This window comes from Glycine soja, chromosome 10 (assembly GCF_004193775.1).
Source record: "Glycine soja cultivar W05 chromosome 10, ASM419377v2, whole genome shotgun sequence".
NCBI classification, from domain to species: domain Eukaryota; kingdom Viridiplantae; phylum Streptophyta; class Magnoliopsida; order Fabales; family Fabaceae; genus Glycine; species Glycine soja.
Window position 1 is genome coordinate 50,149,738 of NC_041011.1, and position 15,919 is coordinate 50,165,656.

The 15,919-nt window shown below is 30.7% G+C and overlaps 2 protein-coding genes across 2 annotated transcripts; both read right to left on the minus strand.

The window, feature by feature from the left end:
* Positions 1–1,541: 1,541 nt before the first annotated feature.
* On the minus strand, positions 1,542–3,912 carry LOC114370432 (pentatricopeptide repeat-containing protein At3g12770-like). The gene has a single exon (XM_028327782.1). It carries the CDS (start codon positions 3,714–3,716, stop codon positions 1,812–1,814), a length of 1,905 nt encoding a protein of 634 aa, XP_028183583.1. The 5' UTR covers positions 3,717–3,912; the 3' UTR covers positions 1,542–1,811.
* A 429-nt stretch (positions 3,913–4,341) lies between these two features.
* Positions 4,342–8,191, minus strand: LOC114372176. Its single transcript, XM_028329622.1, has 6 exons — positions 7,831–8,191; positions 7,384–7,589; positions 6,736–7,015; positions 6,359–6,466; positions 5,122–5,366; positions 4,342–4,889 (listed from the first exon to the last, which is right to left on the minus strand). The coding sequence occupies exons 1-6, from the start codon at positions 8,002–8,004 to the stop codon at positions 4,772–4,774; spliced, it is 1,131 nt and encodes a 376-aa protein (XP_028185423.1). The 5' UTR covers positions 8,005–8,191; the 3' UTR covers positions 4,342–4,771.
* Positions 8,192–15,919: the final 7,728 nt, after the last annotated feature.

Genomic DNA, 15,919 nt, shown 5'->3' on the forward strand with positions numbered 1-15,919 from the left:
ACTTATCATATTTGCACGGTTTTGTGATTAAATGATTTGAATAATAAATTAACAAATTTATCATTTTATACTATCATTTGATAAAAGTATTATTTATCATTTATAATATTAAATAAGTTAAATTGTAATTTTAGTTTGACCCACTTCAATTTTTTATACGTGATATTGATTTTTTCCCTCACAATTTTAGTTTACACATTTTAGAAATATTATAATTTTAGTTGAATTGTCAATTTTGCATGTTTTTTTATATTAAAATATTTCTTGATAGTATTTTAAATAAATATTTGTATCTAGGTTTCAATCTTACAAAATTGAAGACCGAACTGAAATTATAAATTTTTTAAAATGTGAAGACTAAATTTGTAGGGGAAAAAATAGGAACATCAAAATCACGAATTAAAAATTAAAAAAAAAATTAAAATTTACAATTCGACCAACTAAATAATGTATATTGTTATAAATTTATTGATAACAATTTAATTTATTAGCTCCAATTATTCAATATACTGAGAAATTAAAACATAAATCTTTTTGTAAATATTTTATCATTATATATGCTGATTCTTGCTTTCTTTGGAGTTTTGAGTTTTTAAGGTCAGTTTTTAACAGTGTTTTTACCTCCAGAGAATTTAAATAACTTTTACCTGAGCATTTGCTTTCACAACAGTCATACTGAATAATTTATCTAACAAAAATAATAGTGATTAAGCATGTTTGCACTGGCGCATCACTGAATTTGGATCCTCTATACTCTGCAATACTGAACGATCCTCTCCACTAGACATGAGAAATAACCTTCTACCTGCGGATACCGTTCCGACTTAGACGTGAAATATTTGCTTTAACTGGATATAAGGACAGATATAGCTATTACCCAAAGCTGGAATGAAGATGGAGATCAATGTCAAATTATACTCGTACCTCTCTGCACCTCCCATTATTACATTTTTTTATATTAAGTTTTTTGTCACAACAACATATATATATATATATATATATATATATATATATATATATATATATATATATATATAATATTAAAGATTTTATTATTATAATTTTTAAAAATATAAATCAATTAGCTTTATAGTTAAATAATTAAATAAGAAACTTAAAAATCTACATTTAACTATAAATATAATTGAATTCTTAATTTTTTATTCATTATATTTATTATATTTATATGCTGTTTGAATTAAAATATAATTAAAAACTTAATATATAATTTATTTGAAATATATAAGTAAAATAAAATTATAAAAAAGAATGTAATATTGGGAATGAATATTAGGTATTACAGTAACGGGAAGGGCCAAACCTATTCCAGACCTCTCCTCCACTTTTGAAAAGTTGGATTGGTATAATATTTGATACAATTATTAACGTACAATCAGAATTTGTTTCAACATGCAAGCTATACAGAGATTTTATTTCTCTGCCGAATGGTTCAGGTGGCACACAATTTGAAAGGCTCTCTAACATCACTTGGGTTTGCAACTCGTGGAGACAATGTGCCGATATTTTAGCACGCGGTACAATTCATTTTGCTAGTTGTGATTTTATTTGATAGCTTGATTTACTTAAAATGAACTTTACATGCTAGAAGACGCTACCTAATTACTATTCACAATCCCCAACAACCCAGGGGATTAATCTCACAATTGTTCTCATGCAGATACATGGTCAAAGACTAAAAAATCATTGAAGTCTAACTCCCAACAATTAAATCCTTGCACAGATAGCCAACCTTGCAAGCTTTGACAAAAAAATAACAGGCACAATTTCCTGTTCCTGCAATCACAGTTCATCTAACAACAGCACACAAGGTTAAAATGGCTTGCTACTTTCATATTCTTCACCAATCCAGCCAATGTATGATATATGCCCTCAATTTCAGGATGTGACAAACAACCAACAAGAAATTCATGTACAGCTCCATCCACAATAATCCAACTACTTCCTGGTTGCTTCTTGACCCCCTTCTCTTTCATTTCCAGCCGCAGCCCCGAGACATCACTCCATTGATTATCAGATGCAAGTGCATTAGCCAACATAACATAGCCTGCAGAATTATCTGGGTCTACTTCAACAAGCCTCCTGGAAACCTCTTGGGCCAACTCAACTCTAGAATGGAGCAAGCAGCCTCCAAGCAAAGCACCCCAGACAAAATTGTTAGGCTTGAAAGGCATAGAAGTCACAACCTCAATAGCTTCTTCTATGCATCCTACTCTTGCAAGGAGATCAATATAACAAGCACAATGTTCCAATGTAAGAGTAGTGGAAAGGGTCAGTTCTCTGAATATCTGGCGTCCTCTCACCAACAACCCAGAGTGACTGCATGCACTTAAAGCACCAAGAAATGTTCCAGCATTGGGTTGTAAGCCAAATTCTGGTATTTTGTAGAAGAGTCTCAATGCATCCTCTCCTTTACCGTATACTGCAAGACCCATGATCATTGCATTGAATAATACAACATCTTTGGAGACTGTATGCTCAAAAACTTTCTTTGCCTTATCCAAATTGCCACATTTAGAATACATGTCAATTAAAGATGTGGCAAGAATTTGGTTTGATCCAATAGTGTGTCTGTGTCCTAGAGATATTAGATACCCGTGAACCCAACTACCAAAACTCAAATCACCAATTTGAGCACAGGCTGAAAGCACACTAACCATTGTGATATGGTTTGGTCTAGTGGTTTCTTCTTCTACCATCATGCGGAAAAGATTTAATCCCTCCACAGGACAACCATTTTGAACATATGCATTAATCATAGCATTCCAAGGAACCACATTTCTTTTTCCGGTCGTAGAAATTCGGTCAAAATTTTCTCTACTCTTCTCAATTCTTCCCCATTTACCAAACAAATAAACCAGCACCGTGTTAACCGAATCATGGCAAGTTTCTCTAGTACTCACTCCATCACCAACCAATTCTGAAAAAACGTTAACCCATTTCTCAATTTTTGGCATCTCAAGGCTAGAACAAGCGGATAAAACACTGACCATAGTATCACTCTGGGGAAGCAAGTTCTGCCTAACCATCACTTGGAAAAGCTGCAAAACCTCCTCACTTTGACCAGACTGAGCAAAACCAGTGATCAAGTTAGTCCAGCAGCTGACTAGCATTTTGTCAGGAATTTCATCAAACACTTTACGGGCAGATACCAAACTGTTAAAGCCTTTGGCATACACAGAGACCAAGCCATTACAGACAAAAGAGTCAGAGAGGAAACCTATCTTCTGAATGTGGGCATGAATCTGTTCGACGTAACGGACATCTTTGGTCCGAAAGCACGGCTTAAAGAGGAAAGAGAAGGTTAAGTCGTTGGGCGAAAGTGAACGTCGTTTCAAATAGTTGAACACGGAAAGAGCGTGAAAAAAGTGACCATCTTGGGCGAGGACTCTGATGATGGCGTTGAAAGGGAAGATGTTTGGGTTTTGGAGATGGTGAAAGACGCGAAGAGCAACGCGTGATGGGTAGTGCCCAATGAGGCGCGTGGCTATGAGGTTGTCTTGGTGTGCGCCAAGATAGAAAATGCGTGCATGGATTTGGAGAAGGTGAGAACGTGGAATGTTGCCTTGTAGGAGGGTGGCAAGGTTGGTGGGGTCTGCAATGGAACACGAAGAGGGAGAGTGAAGAAGAGCAACAATGGGTTTGAACTTTAACCTTTGGGTGGTGGGAAAGACAATCTGATGAGACAGTGAAAGCATGTTTGTTTGGTTGAATTTTCATTTGAAGTACGTTGTAAAGGTTACATGTTGTTTGATGTCAACGAATGTTGTGTTACTCTTGAAAGTTGAAAGTTAACGTACGATCTGTTATTTTGAGGTGTCATCCTCAACCGTTGCAGCTAACTAGAACAAAAACGTAGAGCATCTTTTGATTAGGATTATCATTCTCTGGTGCATGTTTCAAGTGTTACACCTTAATAAGAACGAGGCAAAGGCATGTATAGAAATTTCACATAAAACTTCACAAAAATTGGTTAATTAATGAGCAAGAATAATTCTAAATTCCCCTACTACCTTTTATGATAATAGGAAGATTTGTAGGAAAGATAAAATAAAAAAAAAATATAGCATTGCTCGCTTTCAATGCATGCTGTACATCCGTTTGAGTTAAAAACACACCCTAAATGATAGTTTGGATTTTAGAACCGGTGTCAATTACTCCACAAACGTGCATATCCTTATTAAGGGCTCCATATTGTAGCTTTTGATGCAAAAGCTACACTATTGGCGTCCGTCCTTGCCCTTTAGACGTGTTTTCAAGCACACATAATTAGTAGCCGTAGCTATTTTGATCTTCACAAGAGTTTGTTTTTCAATCTAAAAGTAAAGTAAAAATTGCAGAAATTTTAAACATTTTCTATAAGTACTAATACAATGTCTTGCTTTAAAAAAACTATTAGCTGTTTATTACCCGGATCAAGACATCGAATGAGATAAATGGAAAATAAAATCTAGATCACCTAACTAAATTGTTTTAGTATTTAAATAGAGAACTGGTACTGCATAGTTCGCCACGACATTTCCATTTTCTATAATCTATAATATGTTATCACCCAGTCAAAACAAAATACCATCTTCGATCCTACCGATGCTCTAACACTAGAAGACCGAGAATTGGTACATGGCAGGAATGCAATATTCTTCAGTAAGCAAAGATAGCTCCTCAGCAGAAGTGATTGGTACTTGAGTCTGTATCGCAAAAATCATGTTGAAACAACACGTCTATATACAGATTGAACCACCCAATTTGAACTTCAAGCAATTGGTTGACTGCCAGAAGCATCATTCTCGGCATCACTTGTCAAGGAAAGCAAATCCGTCAACTCCAATCGACACTCAAGCCCTCTAAGATAGTGTCCCAACAGCATGCACCTTTAGGAAAGGTGTCAGTAAGCAAACGTTAGTTTGGTTTCTTCAGAACATCAGCGTCAACAAACACTACAATGATAAATAACTGCAAACATTCCAAAATAATTCTTTACCCCCTTTTATACCAGTATTAACCCTAATTACTCATCCTTACTTATTAAATAAATATATATATATATATATATATATATATATGGAAATGAAGGAATGTAATCAAAAGCAGGTAGGAACTGACCAAAAGAGCAGGCGAGCAAGATAATCCCGAGTTAATGAAATAACAGGCTGAAATTGAAGAGCAGAGTTCTCAAGAACCTCAGCACAATCCTCACTCCCAGCATTTGTTGCTCCAACTGTTGTATTTTCTGACATGGTGGAAGGTTTAGAATGCATCTTAGGAGAAAGAGTAGCTAGGAGACCATGGACAACAGAGAGGATAGTGTCCTTAAGCTCAGGGGATGTAAATTCTGAAAGCTGAGCAACCTGCTCAATAGCCACACCAAACTAAATTACTAATATAAATTGAAAATAAACTGAAAATATAGTCAAATGAAATAGACAAGCACAAGTTAATAATGTCACAAATACAATTAAGAAGGAATACAAGAGAACATGATTCGTAAATGTTTGAATGAATACTTGGATTTATCACATCCTCAAACTTCCATCGTAGCAGTGGAAAAGAATACAAGTATTAAGGCCTAAGGGGCAGAAAATTATTAGAATCTTACAATTCATGCTTAGGAATCCTAGGATTCGATACAATTGAGCTACCTATTGATTCATATCATAAGATGAATCTCAAATGAGTTTGTATCTAAGGATGCAAGAATAAAAACTATGCAACTTTGTATCATTGATATGAATCATACAATTCGTTGTTTTTTTTTTTGTTTTTTCTCACATCTATTCTCATAAAAATTTGAAAAGTCATATAAGCTAAAATTGTTAAATGAAAAGGAATTGAAGGAGCATTTTTAAACTTGTCCTATTTGATTATTCCACTACTTTATTTGCCACCCATTCATTCAATTCATGGACTCTATTAGGCTATTTCATTGCTTTGTTTTCATTCTTCTAAAATAAAGGGTTCACAAACTCACATATAACTAATAATTTTGTTTTATCTATTTGTAGTTTGAAATAATTATATTGAATACTATATATCATCTAAATCTTACGGTTTGATACAATTATACAAATTATGCTCCACAATTCAAAAAATGTACCACTTAGGACTAGTAACATGGATCAAATAATTTCCAAATATCATAAAATTGATTGTATTTTAAAATAAGCAACAAATACAAAAATTAATTGAAGTACGTTTCCAAGTAATATTTGAAGACAAAATGACAAATCAAGGCCAGAAATAATTGAACTAGGCAAATACATAGCCAGTACACAGCATATACAGGGGGGAAAAGGGTCCAAATGCAAAGACAACTCAGGAATTTTCAGGAAAAAGGAAAAACCTGTTCAGGTTGAAGAGATCTCAAGTAATCCAATAAATCATTCTTTTCTTCTCCAACAAACTGTTGCATTTGAAGAGCAGCACTTTTCCTCTTTACTTCATGCAGCTCCTTTAAAAATGTCCCAAAAAATGGAAAAGAAATAAAAAATAAGTAAAACAGGTTTATTGTATAGCTAACCTATTTTCGATTAAGGGACGTGAATTCAAATCAATCATTAACAAGCACACAAATAAGAGAGCATGTAGTATGAAGCTTACCATGAGATATGTGACAATCAAGAAATAACAATGTCCAATACAACATTTATTTCACTGACCATTCAATGCATCATGAATCCCATGCTTAAACTCTTTGAAATATCAAGAAACAAAAAATACCTTTTTCATAGAAGACAAACGAGATTGCAAATTAAAAATATATTGTTGAGCTTCAGCAGATATTTCACCAAGCTCTTGAATGTCAACTTCCTCATGAAGCTTTTCAACTTTGGAAGACAAATTCTTATTTCTACCAAACTCAATTGCATTTACACTGTCATGCATCAACCCTTGTAAGTCCACTTTCATACTCTCTGCCTTTGGCTTCTCTATATCTCCTTCAAACATATCAAGGTTTTTCTCAAGACAAAGCCTATATTCAACATTCCGTAGTGTATACCTACAATATAGGAAAAATGGTTTTCATGTTCCCTCTGTATTAACATTACTAGGTCATGCATAAAAAGTTAAAAACTGAAAAAAGTAAAATTCTTTAGAAGTTTCAGAAAAATTGGGACATTTATCAACATGGATTCATTCAAATAAACAGTAGTGACATATTCTCTCCTTCTCCAAAACCGTTTATCCATTTTACACAAGTTTGTGAATCAGAGAAACTAATAACAGGTTTCAAGATAGCAAAATTGAAATGAGATTTTAAAGCAAAAAATACAGCTACAAGTACAACCATAATAACAGTCCTACGGGCTCCATGCATTGAATATATAAGTCGTACAAAAATGTTTTGACATGGAAACTGAAACTTACCCAGTCATCATTGAAGAAATCAGTAACTTGGAGAGAGGTTCCCACAAGGCCTCAATGACAACATGAAATTGATCAGACGGAAGCAAGCCCAGCATACCAGATATAGTCCTCTTCATGGCATCTGCTGTAGTTGGTGGAACATCCTTCTGAATGTGGCTAACATCCAGAGGTTCTATCTCTTGTATCAACTCGGTGAGCACTGATTTCTAGAAGTAGAGTAAAGCACTATTCAAATTCATGATCACATCAAATGCTAAACACTACACATACATGCATCCTTCGGATGAAATGGCACGAAGTAAGTCCACGCCATAAAATTAGAAACGGAATTATTTAAAAAAAAATGAACTCTCTAATTAAATTTGCACTCCAATAAAGAGAATTATGATTCATGAAAAATGAATTGAAAAGGCGACAGGTAAGAGTAAGAAATAGAGGAAAGAGTACCTTGGAGTTGGAGGCGAAATCATGGGAAGCGGCAGCGAGAACGAGGAAGGGGGAACGGGGTTTAGTGCGAGAGAAAGAGAGAGAAAGGGAGGGGCGAAAGAGCGAAGGGTTAGGGTTAGGGTAGCGATGGAAAAGAGGAAGAGAGGAGGAGAGGATGGAGGAAAGGGTTGCCATACCAATGAGGAGGACAACCACCAACACCACTTTTCCTTCCCTTCTCTCTCTGTGACGTTGTCTCGCAGCCACAATAAAGCAGTAATTAGTTTGTGGGTGATAAAAATAAGGGGAAACGAAACATGTCAAAACAACACACGATTACGATAGATGCCTCCTTCACCAATTGAAAACCTTCCTTTTCTTCGCACTTAATTGTCTTTGTAGGCCCCTAAATCATCACTCTATCACATAAATTTTTTCTGTTTTTATTTTAAAGAATCTTTTTTTTAGAGAAATTTTAAAGAATATAATTTAACTTATTTTTTCTGGAGAAATATGATTTAACTTATACATTACTCTCTTTATCTTTTTTATAAAGTGTTTGATCCTTTTTTATGAAATTTAATGAAAAAAAAGTATTGAAAGTTTAAAAAGTTCTAAAGTCATTTAATCACAATCCAATGATAAATTTTTTTTATTTTTAAAATAATTATCTTAAAATAATTGAAACAGTAAATTATGATTAAATGATAATATAAAATTATTTTATGCATCTATATCTTTTTGGGAGTAATGAGTATCTTTTTTATCTTGGGTTTGTGATTATTTATGTTTCATTTCCATATATTAAATTGTGAAATTAAATGTATATATAACAAACTCTAAAATAAATTATAATTTCAATTGTTAAAATTTTAATTAATAGTTATTATTGAACATTGTCTTCTAAAATGTCTTTCCTTTAATCCTTCCCTTCATTTCAAGTGAGTCAAATGCACCTCTCTCAAATTAAACATTCTTTTTTTTAGAGCATCAATTAAACACTCCTAATATTTTTTCTTCTTCACATGTTCACCACAAATAAAAAATAGTTTTATGTGGTCATTCAATCACACATCATCGATGATGATATGATCATGTACTAACGAACCATGTAGAATAGTTTGATGTTATCATTCAATCACAAATTACTGTTGATAAGATTTTTAAAGTAATTATTATGAAAATTAATAACCTTAACATACATAATAAATTATAATTAGATGATGGTGTAAAACTTTTTACATTATTGTGTAATCCTTTTTCTCATAAAAAATATGTCAATTATCTCAAATTACCCTGTTCTCATCTCTAATTTTATATTTTTATGATGTTTAAAGTTATTTTGTACAAATTATGAACAATAATAAAAATAAGTTACTTATTGAAATAACTTTACTAAAATATTCTTATTTTGTAAATGTATTATTTATAATTGTTTTGTGATTAACGGTGGTAGTTGAAAAATTGATAGAAACAATACTAAAAAAATCATTTATCAAGGATAAATTTAAAATAAAAAATTTAATATCTCATTTGAAGATCATAAACATCACTTAATATGATTTTTTTTAATCTTAAAACATTAGTCATTTTGGAACAATGAGATGAAAGTATGTTCATGATGGTATATCTTTTTCAATATATCCTCATTAATATTCATCTCTAAATTGAATTTCAAATTTTTTATAAAAAAATGATAAGTTATATTTGATAAAATTAATTGAAAAAGTTATGTAGAAGCTAAAAACTAATTTATTAAATTATACGCGATCGGTAAAACTAATTATTAAAATAAATGAAAAGTGTAAAATGATACAAAATAATAAAATTATAATTTATTTTAAAAAAAGATAATAAAAAAATTGAATAAATATAATTATGATAAAAGTGAAAGAAAATATAAAAAAATAAAAACTAACATTTTAGAAAATTCTAAAAAAACATTAGAAACTATTAAAAAAATTATTAATTTACTGAACAATTAAATAAAATTTTAAACTAGTAAAAAAAATAGAAATTAATTAAAATGTGTTGTCCAATATAGTGTTACTAGTTAAAAATAAGAAGCGTCTATAATTTGAGAATTCTCACCCGTAGATTTGTATCTTTGCATATGCTTCATTTTGTTGTATAGATGAAGATGCGTTCTCCTCTGTGGTTTGATTCTCCATGCCCAGGCCCATGGTGTTTATTTATTGTAGAAATTGGCGAACCGATGAAAAGGATGTAATTTTTTTTCAAAATTATCAAATGGGATAAAATTTAGATGAATATCCCAAGTGAGTAAATCATAAGTTAATGCAATTGAAATTATTTTTTTTAATATGATTTTAAAGTTGTAAGAGTTTTTTTTCTTCATTAAAGTCATAAAATAAGTTATAACTTCATTATTTTTTCAACACGACTTTAAAGTTGTAAGATTTTTTTTTTTTTATTGAAGTCATAAATTATTTTATAATTTTTTTTTTGCATAACTTTAAAGTCGTAAGGTATTTTTTTAATCACAAGTAGTTTTTTATTTTAATTATTTAATGAATCAATGTATGTTTTATTTTTTAGTTTTATTTTTATATTGTTTTATTTAATATTTTTTTATATTTTTTTACTAATATTAGGGATTATTGTTTGTTTTGTAAATTAAAAAGTTAATGCAAAAGAAATAATTTTAAATTAAAATATTAAAATATACTTTATTTAACAAAAATATTAAAATGTTTTGTTACTAATATTAACAAATAATATTAACTTCTAATTTATCAAATAACATTATTTTAATTTTAAAAAATTATCATTTAGTTAATTGATAATTTCATACAGTAGTATTAATTAATTTTATTTTATAAATTAGTTTAATATTAACAACAAAAAATAATTTGATGATAAAAGCCATTGTTAAAATAAAAATAGTATAATACAAATTAAACACAAGAATTAAATTAAAAAATAAAAATAATATTAGTCATCAACTTGGTTGTATGAATAATTACTACTATTGTGTCTTTAAGTTCTATACAATGAGCATTCATTGGACTTATCTGGAATTGATTTGTCTATCTTATTATGTATACGACTAGCAGCTAATTTTCCTATCGTGTCTCGTCACTTTAGAGGATCAGACATGAAATAAGAATCCAAATATTGATGTTACTCAACAACAACAAATAAACAATTACACATGATCACTATCATCATCCTAGAATAAGATGAAGGATATGTAGTAGAACAAGAAGACAACAACTATCAATAAATCATAGCCTCTAGTGCTTATTAATATATTTCTATCATTGCTGATAAAAAATAAAACAAGAGATGTAGTCGAGTTATGTTGGGTAGGGTTTACTAAGTTGAGAAATCCAAAATAAATGAAATTAGGTTAAGTAAGTTTGAGTTCTTATTTTTTTGGGTAGGCAACTCGAAACCAAATCAAACCATTTGAGTAAATAGGGTTTGCAGCACCACTAATACTCCTAAACAAATCTTATATCACGACTGATGTTATTCTTTGTAAATCTAAAATATAATGTATATATTTAAAATTATTCATTTATTATAAAATTGTATTTTAGATTATACACTACACAAGATGCATGTTTATTTTTCATATGATTAAGTTTTTAATAATTAAATAATTGTAAATATATAATTTATATGATAATTTAATTCTTAATAAAATAAATATATAAATTATATTTTATATTTATAATAAATAATTTAAATTATAATATAAAATTATTTTTAAATTGAAATGGATACAGAACCAACTAAATAAATATACAAATAAGACAAAATGAGAATATTTTGGATGGTTGAGAGAGAGATTTTTTTTCCTATTAGCGGATGACATGTGAAATACACTTCTCAAGTAGAAAAAAGAGTTTGTTGAGAATGCTTGAACGTGATAACGAGAAGAATCTCCCACTCTTAGTTTGTGTTAGAAACAGCGATGGCAGGTTCATATCAGCTTTTGTATGAGTTCATTTTATAAGAAAAAAGAAAAAATAATAAATAAATAAAAGAATAATAATTTTATAAAATTAAATTTATATAATCGTTAATTTATTTATAAATTTTATTATTTATTATTAATATTACATTAAAAAATATTTTAGAATAATTATAATAAGACGAATGAGTACCAAAATTTGTCTTATAGTAAATAAGAGGACACAAATACTCTGCAGCAGCAGCAGCCAACACAACACATGCCCAAATCCCAATTCAATTCATGATGGAGGAAGATGACGATCACACCAATTATCAGCAAAATCACCTTGATTTGTCCGTTTGTGAGTGGTCGTCTGATCTGTCGGCCTGAGTGTAGCAGCTTTTAATTTGTTATTATTTGTACTAAACTATATAATATAACCCACACCATTTGGAAGATTTCTGCTACTGTTACTGCGCCTTTATCCAGCTAGCAAAATTAATGTAGTACTCTTCAGTCTTCAGTATGATCTCCATTGTTCTTTCTCCTAGGCCTTACTTATCAAATCATATATTCCTACATTTTTGTTCAACCACAGTAATTAAGGATACTGAACCAACATCTAGTAATGTTTTTTTTATCGTCAAAAGTCAAAACACAAGTTTGTCTCATCTAATTTTCTAATATTACCTACTCTTTGACTCAAAAAATTTGTTCAATTATACTAAAAGAAAAAAACTCATAAAATCATTTTTCTTTTGGTAAAGATAATTATTAACTCATAAACTCATTTTTTTATTACTTTTAGTTTATATATAGACCCCTTGGTTATAATTTTAAATTAAGTATGCATATTTGTTCTCCAACACTTATGTTACATTATTAAATCCGTCTTATTCTCGGGAATTATTGTATAAATGTTGTTTGCAGAAGTTATCCTGAACCAATTATTTATTAACACATTATTACTTTATAATAAATAATTACTTATTTTTAATCTGCAACATGATTATTTTAAAAATTTAAATTATATATATATATATATATTTTAAATTTACATAACTTGTCTATACTTCTCTACACGAGTCTCTTATGCACATATATTCCAAACTATATATAGATATAGCTTTTACAAATTCTATGTTAAATTTGTGTAAAAATGTCAACTCAAATCAAATTTAAAGAATTAGAATTTGTTCGGAAATTTCCATTTTTCTTCATAACAGTAGAAGATGTCAAATTTTCGTGTGATCGAGGCACCAGAATTTTAAAACTACTGTAAACAAGTTATACAAATTAAAGTCAAGCTTTATATATTTAAATAAACTAAACTCATGCTTCAAATTACTTACTCAACTAAGACAAACAAATTTCAGTAGTTGTTTTTCTCTCCCTTTACAAACCAAGTAAATCTTTAAGTTTTTGTCTCCCTTGAACATGAAATCCTAGATTAGGTACATTAACGATTTCAACTTCCAAGTTACCCCTCACTGATTAGTTTGAAAAAAAAAATTCTAGTTCATAAAGTTATAAAAAAGTTTAATAAAACTCATTGTTTCAAATCTAAGATTATGCGTGCACAGCATAGAGTATCAAATATTCTGGCAAAAACTATATAAACACATGAATCCAAGAAAAACTAAATAAACATATCTCCATTGAAAAATGTACCACGAAAGTAGGCATATTTAGCCGAGGTTAAGGATTAACAATAACTACAATAGAAGGTGAATTTTATCAATGGGGACTGAAATACAAAACCAAAGTTCCAAATAGATTACTTAAGGGCGGGCACGAAAAATGTGAACATCGAACAATGCATCTCCAATTCGCAGCTTAGTTTCCTTCTCAAATTGAGCCCAACCGCTGGACAACTTTGTTCGAACGTCACCGATCACGTTTACACGCCATGGCTTCTGTCCAACACGTAACTCCACGGTCTGTTTGTTATGCAAATACTTTCTCATGAAATTGAGTGGTAAACGCTGCATCAAATTATTTTCATCAACACAAAATGTATTAGAGTCTGACTAATAACTTGATCATATAAGGAGACTAATGACTTAATTTGCTTCATAACTAAACCATACCGGCCTGGTATCTCCCTGACGATTTCCCTTTATAGTGATTTTGAAATAGGGGTTTTCCGGTGTGAACTTCGCAGCTTTTCGCATGGCTGCATTTACACAAAACCACGGGGTTATATAAGATGAACTCTGCATAATTTTTGAAATATCTACACTTACATTTTTACTCTTTATATTCAACTTTACTTTTTCCTAGGGAATAATAAGCGGGAACAGATCCACGAATGCATTAGGGGGCGAATTTTTTTTCACACAATATTTGAATATCTAACTTCTAATTATAACAAATAATTATTTTATAAATAAAAAGTTTCACAAAAATATTTATTATTAATTTAATGTATAAAACTATAGATAAAATCTACTACTAAGAACAAAAAAAAAAGAAGCAAACATTAACTCAATATTCTATTTTTTTATCCATTTTTTTCTATCAATATTTTTTTCTCCTTCCCAAGCACATATATAAAATGATCTTGAGGGAGAGGGGTTGATATTTTTTTATCCATTTTTGTCCAACAACTCCAGTTGAGCATCTCCTCAATTTTTTATGAGGTTGAGGGGTTGATATTGTTGATTTCGGTTTAGAGTTCTGACTTGGAGCCACCTCATCCAAAACTTCAAAAGTGTCATTACTATTGTGGCACCTTTGATTTTTATTATACACTCCCCATGTCATACTATTGTCATTAGATCAAACTCTGTAACCTCGCTCATTTTCCAAGTTTTTTTTTTAATTTCAGCAATCATCGTCTTCACTGTAGGTGGTGAGCCATGTCTGTCTATTAGCACTGGTTTTATTTATGGTACTAGAAATTTTCAGAGTGTGTAGCCTATTTTTTAGTAATAAGCCCCGAATCCTTCTATCCCAACTTGCTTTTTCGATATTTAAATTGGACATTATGACCGAGCAGATAGATTGTTGCTGATTTGATAAAGGGTCATATATTTAATGTTCTTTTGATTAATTATTAATCATCTGAAGCAGGGCAAGGCCTTAACATCATGTGTTTTTTTTTTCTGTGTAATTTTTTGCTACTATTTTTTCCTTTTGGTAGCAAGTACTTTTTTCTTTTTTTATTGCAAAGAACAAGTGCTAAATATATTTGCATGGAGTGCAAAGTAGCATTTTTAGTTGTTTGTCTAACCCTTTGAAATTATCAATAGAACTACCAACATATTTGAATTGCTTGTGAGTTTTATAATGTGTGCTAACAGAAAGTTTTTTGCAGATGATTCCAAACAAGTTCACCAAAATATATGGGGGTAATCTGTCAAACCCTGTGTTTCTCAAAGCTCCAGATGGAATTAAATGGAAAGTTTATTGGACTAAAGATGATGGTGGCCGTATTTGGCTTAATAAAGGTTGGAAGGAGTTTGCCACACATTACTCCCTAAGATACGGGCATATGGTAATGTTTAAGTACAAAGAAACACACAATTTGGACGTAATGATATTTGAGGGGGGAGTACATTTGAAATAAATTATCCTTGCCACAATAGTAATGACACTTTTGAAGTTTTGGATGAGGTGGCTCCAAGTCAGAACTCTAAACCGAAATCAACAATATCAACTCCTCAACCTCATAAAAAATTGAGGAGATGCTCAACTACCCTGCAAGACATCCTTGTATAAAAAAATGTGAAGGTGAATTTAAGGGCATCTTTGATTTTTATTATACACTCCCCATGTCATACTATTGTCATTAGATCAAACTCTGTAACCTCAACTCCTTGCTAGCTAGCACGCACTAGTGTAGTTGTTGACAATCACAAATCACAGAAAGAAAAGGATAGTCGAAATGGGAAAAAAATCACTCCATAGAGATCGACAAACACATAGTAAAAGGAGAAGAAAAGCAAACAGAAAATGGGAACAGATTTAGCTAAGAAGTCAGAAGAAAGAAAACTAAACACGCTTACATTGTAAAGCGCAGAAGAAGACCAAACAAATACTAAGAGAAATAACGCTTACATTACTGCAGAAGACAAGATCTCCTCCTCCCTGATCTTCTTTTTCTTCGTTTTTTTCTATCTTTCTGAGTGTGTGTTTGTGGGGAGAGAGAGTGATGCAGATTGGTGAGAAGGTTGTTATTAT

Excerpts from the sequence above, each read along its gene's own strand:
- LOC114370432 (XM_028327782.1), bottom strand. The coding sequence starts at position 3,716 with ATGCTTTCACTGTCTCATCAGATTGTCTTTCCCACCACCCAAAGGTTA.
- LOC114372176 (XM_028329622.1), bottom strand. The coding sequence starts at position 8,004 with ATGGCAACCCTTTCCTCCATCCTCTCCTCCTCTCTTCCTCTTTTCCAT. Across the intron at positions 7,016-7,383 it reads ATTTCTTCAATGATGACTGG|GTATACACTACGGAATGTTG; the intron begins GTAAGTTTCAGT and ends CCTATATTGTAG. Across the intron at positions 6,467-6,735 it reads GTTTGTCTTCTATGAAAAAG|GAGCTGCATGAAGTAAAGAG; the intron begins GTATTTTTTGTT and ends ACATTTTTAAAG.